The sequence below is a fragment of the Thunnus thynnus genome, chromosome 5 (assembly GCF_963924715.1).
Source record: "Thunnus thynnus chromosome 5, fThuThy2.1, whole genome shotgun sequence".
NCBI classification, from domain to species: domain Eukaryota; kingdom Metazoa; phylum Chordata; class Actinopteri; order Scombriformes; family Scombridae; genus Thunnus; species Thunnus thynnus.
Genome location: NC_089521.1, coordinates 12,515,867 through 12,532,984, shown reverse-complemented (window position 1 = coordinate 12,532,984; position 17,118 = coordinate 12,515,867). Strand labels below are relative to the sequence as shown.

Here is a 17,118-nt window from a genome sequence, read left to right as displayed (position 1 = left end):
AAAAGATGATTGTGCTTACGTGACCGTCTCTATGTTTGATTTCACAGTAGAGAGGGAGCAAACAGGCAGCACAAAGAATGAGTAAACAAACTGCAACGAGAGAAAGAAGGGATAAACAAAATGAAGAAGTAACACTTGAAACAACAAAAGACATAAACAGAAGAGAACTGCCAAACTGTGAAAACGTATCAGATTATGAGTGCGTTTTCTTGGCACTCCAGTTTATCTTTGGCCGACTCAGAATATAAAATAGGAATTAAGCATCATGAGTCTTCAATTCTTCTTGTCTGATGGGCACTTTGATTGCTGAGTGTGTATTTACTGCCTCGACGTGCACAGACTTACTGTGAGCTGGCCAGATCTGCTTCAGTCTAAAAGCTTTGCCCTTCAGGTGAAAAAAAAAAAGAATCAAGAGAGAGTTCACTGCAATGACTCTCAGGTACCAATCATCTTGAGTCATCACTGTTGCAAGTCTTGTCCGTCAAACACAAAGCCGACAGTCTTGCAACCGCAATACAAACATGTAAATAACTCAGTGCGATGAGTGTTTGCTGCTTCTTCTCTGCAGGGGGCACCTGCTCACACATTCCTTTAGCCCGAGCACGGCAGCAACACAAATAAAGTTGTGGGAGGTGAGTGCATGTACGTGCATACATATACAAGCGGGTGTGTTTGTTGCTGTGTGTGTTCCCAGCTGTTGCCCCTGCAGGTGCTACAGACAAGCTTGACTGAGTGTGTGCCATTGAAATACTTTATAAGGTCGTCTCGACAACTTCAGACAGGTTTGATCTCCGCGGTCTGTTTTAATGTGCCTGTTCGTGTGTGTGTGTTTGTGTGGATGAGTGTGTGCAGGTCATAAGAGGCTACTGTTCCGGGGGTCTCTGTGGACCACCCACTGAATACTCTAGCAGCAGATGGAAAAAAAGACAAGGATCACAGATGAAAAGAGATAGCACCTCAAGAGAGATGGAGAAGGGTAACAACCTTTCTCCATCTCTGCTTCCTTCCATTCCTTCATGTTTTCTTCTAACTATAAAACCAGAGCACTTCAGCAAACAGAGCACTTAAAGAAGTACAAGCAATGTCAAAGCCAAAGGCCATTTGCCTTTTAACTGCTTAGGAAGCTGGGCAATTCTCAGGGGTGTGCATGTATTCATGCATTAATGCGTTTCTTCCTGGGTATCGGAGATGCCCCAGTCAATTCACTTCAACTGACGTTCCCACAATGCTTCCCAAAGCCACAATGACTAAATAATAGCTGACTGACTTTTAGTCCTTCCTAACACACAGAAACTCACACCCTGGCACACACACATATCAATTTTAGACTAGCCGCATTGTATATTACCAGCTACGCCCTTTACAGAAATTAATAAAACCTTGCTTGGCAGGAAACAACCGATAAATCACCACATACGACACACACACACACACACTGCTTGAGTGAGACTCGGTTACAATGTGAACAAAATCGGGGAATGGGTGAATATGGAAAAGTTTACAGATTGTTAGACCCACTCAGACTTGTAATATGTGCTGAGTGTCAGGCTCTAACCACCATGGGTATTGTTAGTAAATCATGACTAGTGAGAGGTGCTAGCCACATCCTGACCACACACACTAAAACACACAAACCCCTCTACCCTTCCCAGAGAGACCAGACTACCCAGCAGAGACCCTTTAAAGGAGTGGTGTGTGCATGGGTGTGTGAGTTTCTTGTGTGAGGAATGTTTGTGAGTAACAGATTGGGGAAAGAGGACTATTCTTGCAAACGCTCACACAGCTCCTGTACAAACAGCGGACCGAGTGACAAATCTGTTTTCATTCTCCTTTTTCCCACTGTAGGGTCTGTCTAGGGTGTGATAATGATGGCTGAGCATGTGTGCAAGCCCTGCCGTTCTACATCAATGACCCCCGCCCGCAGTTGTGCTGTGTCTGACAGGGCAAATTCTCTCTTTTTTGTGCCTATTCTTCACCTTTTTTTTTCCTTTTTGATCCAACTTTTAGTTCTTATACTTCCTGTCCTCTTCCAAGATAAACAGCAATTCCTGCTTTGCCCAAGTCCTGGTCATGGGAAACCCCATGACCACGAATGGCTAGACAGACAGAAGGGGAGGCTCATGGGATATTTCATTCAACTGCTTGCCAAGTGTTCAGAGTTGGGGTTTGGACAGCTCAAAGCCTTAAGCAAGCATCACACATACACACACACACACACACACACACACACACCCTGGGACAACTCCCATTCTCCAATTTCAGCCCGTGAAGTCTCAGAAGGGTTTACAAAAACCGCAGGGTGATAATTAGCTACGTCTTACCTTTTGCCACTTGAGAGAAACATAGGAGGACAATAACACACACCATAATGAAGATGGGAACAAGCTGGGGAGAACTTGTGTAAAGAAACAATGGTGCAGAGAACGGTGATGTTATTTCAAGAAGGAAATGGAGTAAAAGATGAAGCCCTCTTCAGTCCCCTGCTGAAAACTTGAGTGAGCCCAGCAGCCATCCTCCCAACAATTTGATACCCAGAGATTAGTGTGCCTATTTAAAATTGGGCTTTCGCCTCCTGGTGTGTGTGTGTGTGTGTGTGTGTGTGTGGATGTAATAATGCCTTCCCCAGCCATTGTCTCTGAGCTACAGGTTCCCAAGAGCCTGACTCCAGCAACAACCCTGTGCGGGAAGTCTCTGGCTGACCCTCAGCCAGAGGAGACCTGGCAGAACGCAGAGAGAATCGACCGCTGAGAAGCACGAAAGAAAAAAAGGAGAAGCAAGAGAAGGAAAGAGAAAGTTTGGGAGACCGGAAACTGAGGGGAGGCCAGTCTTTTCTCTGATTCGATTTTCAGACTGCGGTGACACGCAGAGCAGCTCGCAGACATGCACACACTCATACATGACAAAGATAGCACAAAACATGGAGCCAGAAAGTGCTGATGGAGAATGGCATACAGAAATGCACAAGGCACGGCATGAATAGTACTTGACCTCATTGTGCTAGCCAGCTAACGGCTGACCTCACCACTCTCCAGCTACCAACACGAGTCGGTCAGAGGGTAATTATGGTCTTCAGAGAAGAAGTGCACTCGAGCCAAGAACCACAAGGCAGGTTCATCTCTTGCTCTGTGCTTTTTTTCCTCTGTGCTTGTCATTGTCCCTGAATTGTGCCTTACTTTTTCCACTTTGCTCTGCTAACCCTAACCCTATGAGAGATAATTAATCTGCACATGCTCAATCAATTAAAAACATATTAACTCTCCACTCCTCTGCTCTGCTAGTGAAGCTATGCAAATGCATGCACAGAGAAATACAACACAAATATTAAGTTACACAAACATCTGCCTTTTACTCAATCACCGTCTCACGCACATACACAGTACTATGTTATTGGTTTCTTTGTGCTCTCCTCTGCAGGAGACGATGATGGCATTTCAAGACTTGCGTGCAGAACACAGGCAGCAGCAACAAGAGACGGACAGTGGGATGAAGAATGAATAGAAGGAGAGAGCGGTCAGGGGAGGAGAAAGAGATGGAGCTCTTGGGAGGTTTCCACGGGGTCAGGATATGAAGAGAGGCCTCCGCTAAAGTTTGTCTCTACCAGCATGGGGTTGGAGATGATTGGTATCCATCCAGACATGATGGCTGTCAGGAAACTCGGTTTTTCCTTTCCTCTTTTCTCTCTCTCTCTCTCACACAGCAGATAAAACACAGACATCCTAATGAGGTTAAGAAACACTAGTTGTCACACCTGCATCCAGAGAGAAGCCCACCACATGCTGATAGCATACTGATAATGTAAATTCCTTTCCATCTTTGTCTGTCTGTTTGCTACTTATCAGTCTGTGTCCCTATCTCAAGTGATTTTTTTTTTTCCAATTGTGTGTGTGTGTTATCTTTGTCTATTCAGACACTGGGACTGTGTGTGACTCAATGTTATCGGAGTCACAGAGACGCATCAAGTCATCTCCTCCCTGTGTTTTCAGATGCTTCTCTTTTAACTGCCATACATGCTCCTTTGTTCTGCTGAGATCAGACTAGTGCTTTGGATCCTGCCTGCAGACCTCATGTCAAAACAAAACCCTTTGGCTGAAAAGCATAATGAACAAACACAATATTGTTGAAATGTTTATAAGAAACCCACCTCGATGAATACATGCTGGGCGCACTACACAGTTTGGCTTGGGCTCAGCTGACCAGCTGGGTGGGTGTTGAAATATTTATGACTTTCGGACCTCCAGGGTGACGGCCCCCCCACTCCCCAAAGCCATACTCCTGACACATCTGCCCCCTTTAACCCCGTTATGCAGACACACACACACACCCCTTCTTAGCACCTGACAGGACTGCTGAAAGTCTCCTTCTGTCACTGGAAGTTCCCAAAAGCAGAATGTTAACTATGGACAAAGCATGGAATTGTTGTTGGGGTTTCTTAATGGCAGAAAGGTGTGTTGACCTCTCCAGCTCCACAACTTCCTTCATCTTGCCCTCTCTGTCAGAGTGAATGCTTGGCTGGGTCTTACATTATATATTTAACTACTGTCAGGCTGCCTTTGAGAGTGCCTTTACAACACCTTTTAACAGAAGCACCATAAGGCCAGGGCACTGACACGTAACCACATGTGCGTACAGTATATGCACTGTGTGGAGTGTTAACTAATGTGAAACATAGGCTTTGGAATATAAGGGGAATGCTTGTTCAATAGAGCCCAAATTAGTTACACTTGAGTCTACAGACCATATGGGTGGAACAAATGTTTAATCCTAACATGTGTAATAATCCCATTGGGTTTACACAGAGTTCATCAAGTTTGATGAGCTGATGAACATGTTGGTGTGGTGACTGTTTTTAGAGGCTGTTTTTTGCTCTTAGAGGTGGAGAAGAGGGGAAAGTATTGAGGGGTGCTGTAACCATGCACTGTTTAACTGCTGTCTGACTGACTTCCTCTGCAGCTACACACAAGTGTGTTGACACAAAGACACACTCCCAGCACCAAGTCACTCAAGATACTAATAGTGCAATTTATATTCTCACATTATGTACTGACAGACACAAGGCACACTGCAGAATTAATCAGTTCGAGCAGGAAAAAACAAGAAACGACTTCTGCCCATCTTCACAAGGATTTAGCTGTTTGACACAAGTTAAACCAGAGAAAATACCATTTCTCTAAACACCCTCAAAACAAGGCGTCCTTTCATCTGTGTGAAATTCCAGCACATATTCCCTCTCCTATCTTCTCCCTCCACCCCTCTAATGCTCAATGGGCAGATTATCTCAATGTTGGAAAGGAAACTTGGCCACCATCTCTGGGGCTGAGTGTATTATGTCCAGCACTGTCTGTGACCCTGCAGTGACACACAGATGGCCAACAACAAAACAGATAGACGGAGACTGAGAGAGGGAGGCCGACACAGAGACACCGCAGATGTGCCTGAATAGACAGAGATTCACAAGCGAACATTCAAACATCGAGTTGAAGACATACTCACATGGACACGAGCCTGCACTATACACACAGTTCCGTACAGATGCAACCCAAATTAGTGGGAACATAACCAAAGACACATATCCTGTACAGACACAGTAACACAAACAAAGTGTCAGGTCATAGTCTTCTTATCGCAGCAGCCATACGTGTGTGTGCGGTCGAGTCGTCCAAGTTTTCCCCCGCCACACAAACACAACGCAGACTGAAACCCAAACTCCTCAGCTTTTTCAAAGGAAACACATAGACATGGTGATTATGTGTAATAAGGAGCCTCTTAAGTTTGTAGCTAAAATACAGGCCAACTTAATGATGACTGTTTCTGTTCTGTCTGTGTCCCCTAAACATCATCCAAAGCTTCATGTGTTTATGCAGACTTAACACAAATAGATGTTTAGTGGGGATTCTTAAAGCCACACCTCCATCTCACCATGTATGTTCTGTTACTAACTTTCCCTATTAGTACATCTTATTTTGGTTAACTATGGGATCTGAACTGTTTATTTTGGTTCAAGGATGGGGTCCACATGTGGTGGATGTGCTGTGCAGATCTTATCGACAGAGAGACTAAAGGCTACGGCCGAGGGTGTCCTGTCTTGACAGAGTCTGTTTTCCTGTGCCCACATGTGTTCTCCATATGGCCCTGCTCTAAATGTGCTCCTTCCCTCCACTAACCACATGGGAATTCCAGGAAGCCTTACTGTACATGGTCTGGGTCTAAATATGCTGTGTGCGTCGCTGTGGCTCTTTTAATGACCACGTGTCTATCTGGTGACCTTGACCCAACAGGTGATGTTTTTAGGAGATGGCAACGGGTTGCAGATGGAAAAGTAAAAGTTTTAGAGAATAAAATTGCAATGTGCGCCCAGTGCTGCTGAGGATAGCAAGTGGGAAATAGAAAGATGACATAGGAAGATACAGGGGAAAAAAAAGAATAGATTAACAGACAAAGTTTGAAATGTGAGGGCCAGAGCCAGAGATTGCAATCAATATGGGTTGAGAACAACCACCAACGACGGTGGAAAGATGCAGATAAAAAAAAAAAACCTGAGAGTCAAACGGAAGTTGGAGGAGCCTGGTACGCTGTTGGAAGTTGGAGAAAAAAAAATAGATGACCAGGTTTGATAGAGCACAACAGAAGACACCCTGTTAAAAGACTTCAACCCAACAGTGGTTTGGCTAGTTGGGGAGGGGCGACTTGTGATGTGGGCAAAAAAAAAAAAATTCAAACAAGCCGCTCAGCCTCAATGTTTACGTACGTGTTGTTACTGACGGAGCTGCAGGCTCTACACACAAACAAACACATTCCAGTGTCTGACAGGGAAAGACGAGACAGCGGAGAGACGGGTGAATAGTGAGAGAGAGAGAGAGAGAGAGGAAGACAAAGAAAAGAGAGAGAGAATACGTTTTAAATCCCCTACTGATAGTAGCAATAAAAACTAATGGAATTACACTGCTGGAAAATCTGGCTTATGAACGTGACGTTACAATGCTCTTCCCTCCTTCAGCAGCTATTATTAATGTGCCCTTGAGTAGGGCACTGATCCTCTGACTGGTATCCAGTGGTACTGTGTAGCTGCCAGACATGAAGGCAAAAAAGAAGCTTGACGTTATCGTGAAAGTTTAAGTAGGTACCGTCCATTTCTCAAGGATAAATAAAGGGTAAAAGAAGTAAGAAGATCATTCTTACTTATAATCTTTAATTTAGGTGCTCTGAAAATGTATACAGTACATCACTGACAGTAAATCCATCAAGAGTATCTAGATCTGCACACCCTCATCACTCTGTGACTTGATAGCTGCATTAACTGCAACCACGCTGACAGAAAAGGAAAATCCAGGTCGACACAAACATCATACATGCACGCTCACACATACACACACACACACACACACACACACATTAAAGTCTCTTTCAAAATCACAGATAGCATCAGTGTCAGAGGAGATGACACAGCACATCAAAGCAAAAGCATGAAGAAGAAATGTCAGAGGCTGTCGTGGCCTACTTACTACTGAAGGACAACATACTGCACACACACACACACACACACCTCAGTTAACCTGTCATGAAGGGCACTTTGCCTATTGAACCTGGCACATTCAACAACAACTTGTCATAAAAGCTGCTGCTCTTTTTCCATTCTAATTCTTGCTCTTTTACAGTCCTTCCATCTCACTCTCTCTATCCAACTTCTCCTCCTGGAAAATTGGCCAGCTGCTCGGGATGGTGGAGAAACTGCTTCCAATCATCATGCAAGCTACAAACTACTGCTCAACCTGTAGGTGATGAGCTGTGAGGCTGCTCCTCAGGTACACAAAATATTGTAGTTATTTCTACAGCTCTAGATTCTAAAAATAAAAAGGGAAGTAGTCAATAGTAATGAGACGGAAATGGAATTCTTTTGCAGAGTATCTTTGTACCCTGACACAATGTTTGCTTACTCCACCCTCCGTCCACACGCACAACCCTAGTTGTCATGCAAGTCAGAAGGAAAAGCATCTTCTTCTCTTTGTCAGTTATCCCTCAGAGGTATGGAGGAGGTGCAGCTTTAGTCTATTTGTGTGTACACAAGTGTTTGAGCGTATGTCAATGAATATTACTGTATGTTCCTGTGCCTGAAAAGAGAAAGGTGGTTAGAGAAAGAAGGAGTCATGTGCACAACAGTGTGTCTACAGAGGAGTGTTTACTTTTCCAGTGCAATATATCTGAGCTTTGCCATTCAGCCTCCACACACACTGCTGCTCTGACTCTGCTGGACAAAGAGGTCACTGACAGCATCACAAAAAACTCCCTCTTTCAGCCCGTTCACAAAAACAACAGTTAAGACTTGAAAGGAATAAGAAAAAAAAAACATCACTTTCCAAGTTTGGCTGACGAACATCCAAAAGAAGCTGTGTCCTACACACAAACACACGTTGTCCTAGGTCACTTTTGGGGACATTACATAGACTTACATTAATTTCCTGGAGACTTACTCTAACCCTAACCATAATCACTACTTGCCTTATCCTAACCTTAACCTAACCCTAACCTTAACCACTGACCCCAAAAATCAGCTTTTTCCCCAATTGGGGACACAGCTTTTGTCCCCAGATGGACAAGCTGTCCCCAGTTAACTGGTCTTTAGTCTGAAATTTGTCTGTGAAAGTAGCATACGACAGAAAGACACGCACACACGCACACGCACAAAGTCTTCTTCAGCTGCAGCGAGTTGGCTCTGGCCAACCTGGATTCATAGATCCCAATCAGAGAGGATATGTGGGATTGCAGCTCCATCTCTCCCTCAAACGCTCTCTATCTCTCCATGGCTCCATCCAGCCAAGACAGTATGACTCCAACAGATTTCACCAGAGAACACAGCAAGGGGTTATTATACCCAATCCCTGGTCAGACAAATCTGTTTCCACTTAAACTACACACTCCCTGATCCCCCTCCATGCTTTCTCTCTCTCTCTCTCTTACTCTCTTTACTTCCCCCCCACCGGTCTGCCCATCTGATCTGTTAGTGTGTAATTAAATATTACAACCAAATCACCCACAAAATGGTTCTGTATCGACTACAGTAACCGGCTTCAGTTTTTCTGGAGCACACATGCAGAGAAATAGATGCATGCCAAGTAATGCCTATTAGCAATTAGAACTGTGATGGTTGGCATTGATTTTTCAGGGGGGTGAGGAGCAGGGCAACTGATGATTTTAGCGGGGTTTTGTGGTTTGACACAGAGAGTTATTCAAAGTTTACTTTTTGTGAGAGCTGTGAAGTGTATGTTTAAAAGCAAGGCGGAACGGATCTGCATCACCACAGGAACAACCAGACTGAGCGGGATGCTGTATATATCTTCTTCTTTGCAAACCATATTCTGTAACAGTTAATCAAGCCATCTCTGAGTGAAATAACTGAGTGAGAGGGTGGTGTAGCTGTAAGATGGATACTCTTTTAGTAGCAATAACAGTTTTATTACAGTGACCGACCGCGCTTGGTTTATGTCTGGGGAGTGTACAATAAAGGTTAGCTCTTTTCACTGTAATTGAGTAGCTTATGCACATGATGTTTCTTGCATTTTTGCATTCTTGCAGACAGCAATTACAGAACATTTTGAAGTTTGTATAATGCTCGAAAAAGGTCAAAATCTGACATTTAAACACAAATTGTTTTGAATGATCATGCCTAAAAAATGTTTTCCTTTAAGTACTTGATTAGGTTTTACTTGGACAATTTTATTTCTGCTCCAGGAACAATTTCAGGAACAATTTTAGGAAACACTTCTAGTTAACCAGAGGATTTGTTGCCATTTCCACACTAGATTTACATGAAAGTCACAGAGGCTTGACTTCTTTTGTAGCATGTCAGGCCATGGGAGAAAGCACAAATGTGCTGCAGGAGCTGAATGTTATGATGTGAAAGGCCTTGATATATCTCCATCCTTTTGAGATAGCTTTTTCTCTTGCACCTTAGGCTCAGTGTCACACATTAAACCCACTGTCATTATTGATTTGTTCCCATCCTACCCCCTTCTTTTCTTTTTGGCTTGTGTTGCTATAGCCACTGATTAAGTGGGCAAGACTTACAAAAAACAAGACAGTGGTAACCTGTGGCAACCAAAGACAATGTGATTCAAAGAAGAATAAGCATTGATTGGCCTGTCCAGTATTTACTGTAAATCATCCCCAAAAACAAAGTTAGCTCCTCAACCCCAGTCGAAGGTTTCTGAAGCTAGTGTTTATGATCTGTCCTCCCGGGGAACAGCATTCCTCAGATTCATGGACATTTTTTGAAACAAGCATGAAACCTGTTCAGGCCCTCAGCAAGTGTGTGTAGCTAATACAGCAAAATGTATCTGTGTAGGCTTCCTTTCATCTGTGCATAAAAAGCAAATGACCAAATGAATAAACAAAGAAAACATTAAACCGCTGTGATGTTGACATCAATGTCTATCTGCCTAAAAATGATTATGAGTGAGAGTGAATACATGATAAATATCCACTTTATCACCCAGCCCTTGATGGTATAACACAGATGGTATTATAGTGAATGAAAGAGAAAGTAGCTGCATCGTCAAGTAGCACCACTGACATCATTGCAAAGAAGGGAACACTTCCTCTAAATCCTTAGCTTCGCATATTGTTTCTATTAAGAAACACCTGCCCACGCTACTATGAGTATCACTGACCTTTAATTCCTAACCTTTGACACATGACTCAGATTTCAGTATCATTATGACTAATCCAGACTCCAACACAGGTGCATGTGGCATTGTAGTCTCTAAGCCAGACTTTGCTTCCCTTCCTTTCCTTTCCTTTCCACAAAAAACTATTGCCACTTGGTCAAAGATTCCAGCCAGTCTTCCTGCTTCCCTCATTAGCTACTCGGGCTGCAACCCCAATCCAACGTGCAGGACAGATTCCCTCCGAGAATCATAGCCAGGACTCTGTGGTAAAGCATGTGACACACTGGCTGCACATTTTCCAATTTAAACAAGCCAAGGAAGCTCAATACCAATCTGGAGTCTCCTGTTCTCTCTGGACAGAACAAAGACTCAACTCTCCAAGAATTTGATTAGAAAGACTAAATCAAGACGCAAGAGAACAAACGCTTTCAAAATTGCCGTCACTATTTCTGTGTCTCTATTTCTGTCCATTTCCCTGGAGTCTCAGTCATCCGTATCTTTCTTTGCTTCCTCCCTATCAGTGCTTTACAGTAAACAGTGGTAAGAACCATGACTCATCCTGTTGTAATGTAGTGGGCGGAGCATGGCTTGAGATCAAAATAATAACTGAAGTTTCAAAGAAGAGGAGCAAGTAAAGACAGGCAACACACAGACTATTTGACGTTGATTGTTATTAATTTCAAACCAAATGACCTACATCAAAGGATGCGAAATCAATGGAAGTTCCTGGATCTGCTTCGTTGGTTTTGTAATAGCCGAACAAATCATTTGCGGTATCATATCTGTGAAAACCTTACTCACAGTCCTCCGAAAATAGTCTATACCCACACAAGTACATTTACACAACCACAGATGAGCACATTCATCACACATGTGTTCACCAGCTCTCTAATGGGTCAGTGTTTTTACAGCTGGGCCCAGACAAGAAGCCAGTGCAAACAGTGACATGGACCATCAGTGTGTTTGTGTGCGTCTGTTGCCCGAGGTGGTGCATGCACCCACACATAATACTCGCAAACAAACTAAAAATTTGTAGTGTTTTCTGAAGGATTAACCCTTATCATCCACTAAAGCTATATGACTTATGGTCTTAACTCTACACACACTGACCTGCTGACAGTACTCATAAGGTTTACCTAAATTCATCAGTACAGTTACTCGGGCCAAATACAGGCTCGCTGTTAATGCCTGAGCGAATTTGAAGCGTGTCTAACATGCATTCATCACACAAGGATGAACTTAAGTCTGTTTCACCATAATATTAATGTCCTGATATGTTTTCCAAAACTGTATTTGATCCTGCTCCAGATTTGTGGAGCAGGGAGTGTATTTTCAGAGTGCTGGTTTCCCCATCTGTGTGACCACAGTGCTGGGCCGCTCTCCCTGCATCTTTCTGCCCACTGTTCCCACGCCTCTTTCTGGGCTAAATACATATTTAGGGAAATACTGAGCAGCAAATCATATACCCTGCTCTCTTAGTGCACCCCAAGCCCATTACTCACAGCCTGTTTTACTACCTTTATAAAGCTGGAGCAGAGAAACTGAACCTTGCTTTCTGTTAGTACTGGACCAAATCAAAGTTTATTTATCCAGGTAAATTCTGCGTAGCATGAATGCTCTCTTTCAGTTGCTTCACAGAGCAGCCCCTTATAAATACAGTCTTCCAACTGCAAAGCTTAAACTGAGATGTTGAGAGTTGATAGCCTTGCTCGAGTCACTAATTTGAATATCTCACTATTGGACTACTGTTTCGACAAATTAGCCTACTTGGCGAACAAATACAGACCCAACAGAATCTCAGAACACTGCTTTAGTCCTACAACCATTCAAACGGTCCTGACAGCCGCACCAGAGTTTAACATACATCTGTGTTCCAGTCATAAAGATCAATGATTTCATAGGCACTTCCATTGTGCATTAGTAAAGCTACTACTCTGCACTTTAAAATGCCCCACAGTACTATTGACACAAATTATACCAGGAAGAGCTCACTCATGCTATTTCCTTGTGAGGAGAAATGAATGACAAATGGACTCCTCTGTATATCGGTACTGTGCAGTGAGTTCAACCAGTGCTGTGGAGCCATTGGAACACATGCAAAGAAGACTAAATGGGTCTGAGGATCTATGTGTGTCTGTGCGTGTACGTGAATGCGCTCGTGCAAGTGCATGCATGAGTAATGAATAAGATCCTGGCACATCACAACCAAGTTCCTCTAATGCACTCCCTGTAGACCAGAAGAAATAAACAGATAAAGATGAAGTGGACGTGAAAGAAAATGGCACAGAAAAAAAAAAAAAAAGCAAGAGTGAGTGAGAGAGGGCAGGAGGGGAGGAGAGAGGGAGGGAGGGAGTTTTCAGAATTGTTATTGGAGCCGTAGAAGTCATTTCTGTCTTAAAGAGTTCCAGATGTGAGCCAGCCCCTGAGAAAGAGAAAGAGTCAGAGAGAAATCAAGAGAGAGGGAGGAGTATTTATCTGAATGTGCCCTTCCAAATGATCAGCAGGCTACCCTCCCATTCCGAGATTATCTGATTTGAGAGCGGGAAGTGGATTGTTGCTTTACTGACGGTCGTGGTGGCTGGGTTGGAGGGACTTCAGCAGTAGAGGGGGAGGGTTGTGCTGAAAGCAAGGTTTAGGGTGTGGGGTGTCAGGTGGTAAGGTGGTAGAGGGGCATGTGGCTTGCACAACCCAGTCTTGGGCCTATAAAAAAGCTAGGGTGGTCAGAATAATGGTCTGTTGTTATTACACACACACACACACACACACACACACACACACACACACACACACACACACAAACTGGTCTTTCTCAAAACCGATGACTGAACTCACCAAAATAGTCCAGGCCAGTCCAAACCCAACCAAAAGACATCTGGTTAACTACTGGGACAAAGGCTGCTCTTTAACTTATTTTGCAATGAAAAAGCTCCAACTCAAGCATACATAATAAGTCCAACGCACTGCACTCTATGGTTTCAAACACTTGCAAGGATAAACGGGGAGAAAATGATGAACAATGATGAAACCAGTGGAGGCTGCAATATGAAGTGTATGGTGTACGTGAGTGAGCACATGTGTGCAAGTAATGCATGTTAAGTTCTGATTCATCTTCTTTTAGAAAGTTGGCAGCATTACAGCATTAACCCTCCTTCTTATTTTTCACATGCATGCCATGCCACCACAGAGAGGTGCTCCTGCATGATAACTTCTTCACTCAGATCAGTAGCGAGCCTGCTAGCTGCAGCCTTGTTATACTGGCTATGTCAAGTTATTTTCTCTCTCTCGCTGCATGGATGTGAGTGCTCGTGTGCCCAGCTTCCCCGGCATTTGTTTTCACTCCCTCTGCATTGGCCTAAGCTGCATGATCACACAACAAAAGGCTATTGTGCTGCAGTAAAAAGCTCTGCTCCAGGGAGCTGGTAGTGGGCCACAAACAAAGGCTGGCTACATTGTCCCAACACAAGCTTATGAATCAACTCAACACTGGGCTGCCAAAACAGCCGTGGAAAGAGAACTACTAGTCTACTAGGGTGTGACAAAGAGGGAAGAGAAAGAGAGTTGATTGAGGAGGGATGTAAGGGTGGAAGAAACAAATGGACAGGGAGCAGGATGCACAGCTGGAGCTGGAAGAGAGAGGAGGGAGAGAGATGTAAGATTTGTGGAGGTGGCGGTGGGTGAGAGGGATTTGTAAAGCAGGAGGAAAGAGGGATGAGGAAATGGAAGAAGGGGAGGATTTTAAAGGAGTGCAGCCAACAGAGCAAGAGGATGAGAGGTGAAGTCAGCGTAAACAGAGAGCTGTGTCAACAGACAAGCCTCCTGCCTGGACTCTAAAGGCTCTCTGCGCCCTGAATCACAACACTGGTTGTTAAACAACAGAGCAGGAGTGACATGTTAGGACTCAATCTTGCAGCTGACAGAGGAGAGTGAAGTAGTTTAAATCAAATTTGGCTGTTCAACACAGAATGCAGCAATCATTTCTCCTCATAGGGTCAGAGAAAAAATACCTTCTTTGTTCCTATCAGATGCCTCCGCACTGTTATTTTGCTTTTCTGTCAAGTCAAATTTGCAACAAATCCATCAAACACTCATGCATAAAAGGCTGCTATTGTATCCTGCAGCAGGCCACATTTCACCTTTTCCACACACGTGGACTGTGAGGGAGTGGAAAGTGGTGACCAGCACTTTGAAGGGAAAGTGTGTGACAGAGGAAAAAAAAAAAGTTTGAATTTTGACTTCCATCATCTCACAGAAAAACGACCTGAAAGCTGACATTTGCATAATTTTACACACAACTACAGTGCACTAAAAAGGGGACTTCAAATATATTTACCACTGGCGTTCTTCCCGCAGATCAGGTGCTCATAGTGCTGCAGGACCCCCCACAGCTCCGCATCATTGTTCACCACCCCTTCCAGGGCCTCTGCACTCACTGGGGCGTATGCTGACCCCGAATCCGGCCCCAAATGACCCCTTTCGGCCATCAGCACCCGGGCTCCTATCTCCTCCACCAGAGCTTCCATGCATGCAGTCAAGCATATAGCAGCATACTCATGGATGCGCACGGAGATGCGTGTGTCCACCATCCAGCGGAAGAAACGTCCCACGGAGAAGGAGAGGCCGCAGCGGGCGGACTTGCCCTTCCTCAGCAGCTCCCCGGCGCTCATACTGTACATGGAGATAGCCTTGACCGTGGCAGAGACGCAGTGATCGGCCAGGGCCCAGCTGAGCACCAGCCTCATGGCACTCTGCACCTCGAAGCGTGTGCAGCGGCAGTGCATGACGCTCAGCCGCTGAGCCTCTCTGGAGATGCGGATCAGAGACCTGCGGAGGAGGGCGGACAGCCGCCTCACGGCCTCCGCAGAGAACACAGGTGGTGGTCCCCCTTTTGAGCACCCGCTCTCGGCCACTTTACGCAGTATCCTGGCCACCTCCTCTTCGGTCCAGGGAAACTCTTCTAACTCTGGTAAGCGGGGACACTTGGAGAAGATGTCCTCCGGGTCTTCAGGGAGGACAGTATTGACCGTGTCCCAGCTGTTGTTCCTGCTGTTCATGGAGCCGGAGTAGTACCACCAGTTGCCCCGGTGAGGGGCCGTCATGAAGGCCTGGGAGTTGGACTTGGAGGAGGACAGGCTGAGGGATTTGCAGGAGTCTCCCGCCCCGTAGCCCGAGTCCAGAGTGAGGTCCTCCAGGGTTTTCATGTGGACATTGCTCATGCCAGCCATTATTATTGTTAAACGGGGGTCTACAGATGTGGCTTTGATAAGCGACAGTAAACCTGGTCAGCGGTTTACCTGGAAGTCAATCAAGCAGCAGTCGATACTCCCCGCTGAGCTGGATGAACTGGTTACTCGGCGCAACACTTGTCTGACATGCTGCTAACAGAGTTCAGTGCAGGACGGCGAAACAGCACAACTACAAACGCAGTTAAAATCCTACTGGGTGTGTTATTTTTAATCAAAACCACACTGTAGCCTGTTGTCATTTACAAACAGAGAAATCAGAGAAATGAGAGTCGCACCCGTCTCACCTTTCCCCCGGGCAGCGCAGGGATTTAAACTTTCCTCCACTGTCCACAGTCTTTTAAAATGCGAAGAAATGTTTCCCCGCTGTCTGAAAACAGCCAGACCGAAGGTCATTTGCCAAAAAAACTCCCATGTAGCCGCTCAGAAACTAAAACTGGTTCGGTTTTTCTCGGATACCAGTTGAAAAAGTCCGAGTTTACCTCATCGCTTCTCCCGTCCAGAGCGACCAGTCAGGAGCTGTCTGCCGGAGAGACTCAGCTACAGATGTGCGCGAGGAGGAACTGCTGATGAATGACAACACGGAAGCAGCTCAGGCACCAATCAGGAGAGAGCCGAGTTTGGTGGGAGCCAATCAGAGCACACTTCAAATGTTTCCTAAATTTGGGAGAAAAAACAAACTTTGTTTGGCCTCAAAAATGAGCATCTAACAAATTCCCTTTAACATGTGTGACCTACATATGGTTGTATTTGTACGTTTTCACACATTCAAACAGCGTCTTTATGATACCTTCAAGTGATTTCAGCGGTTTTACTCTTATTGTAAGAGTATGTATGTTCTTATATAATTCTTACTATTTTACCACAAAATAGCCTAAGATTAAATATAACACCTTAGCCTATAATCGAATTAGCAACAGACACATTTCCCCAGCTAACCTAAAACTGAGTAAATGCGTGGCTGTGTGTCCCTCATTAGTTTTAAATTACAGTGATGAGTCTTGGGAAATTCTCGTGATTAGTTAACTGGAACCAAAATGCACAGCAAGCAGACTTCAGTTTATCTCGTCATGTTGACTCTGGGGGACTTGGCTTGCTGTCTGCACATTAGCTAATCTCTCACCTACAGCCCTTGAGAGAAATTGAATCTGTAAAGCCCTTGGTAATGGTGTAAGAGGTGGAGTAGTGTTTACTTTGATTTGACGTGGCTTAAGAGTTTC

General features: G+C 44.6%; 1 protein-coding gene across 1 annotated transcript in view; it reads right to left on the bottom strand.

Moving 5' to 3' along the window:
• The window catches only part of LOC137182807 (ankyrin repeat and BTB/POZ domain-containing protein 2-like), a 46,001-nt gene extending 29,477 nt beyond the window's left edge, over window positions 1–16,524 (bottom strand). Inside the window, exon 1 of the mRNA XM_067589309.1 lies at window positions 14,989–16,524. Coding sequence (XP_067445410.1) covers window positions 14,989–15,880 — 892 coding nt within the window. The 5' untranslated portion in view covers window positions 15,881–16,524. The remainder of the gene's footprint in view (window positions 1–14,988) is intronic.
• Window positions 16,525–17,118: the final 594 nt, after the last annotated feature.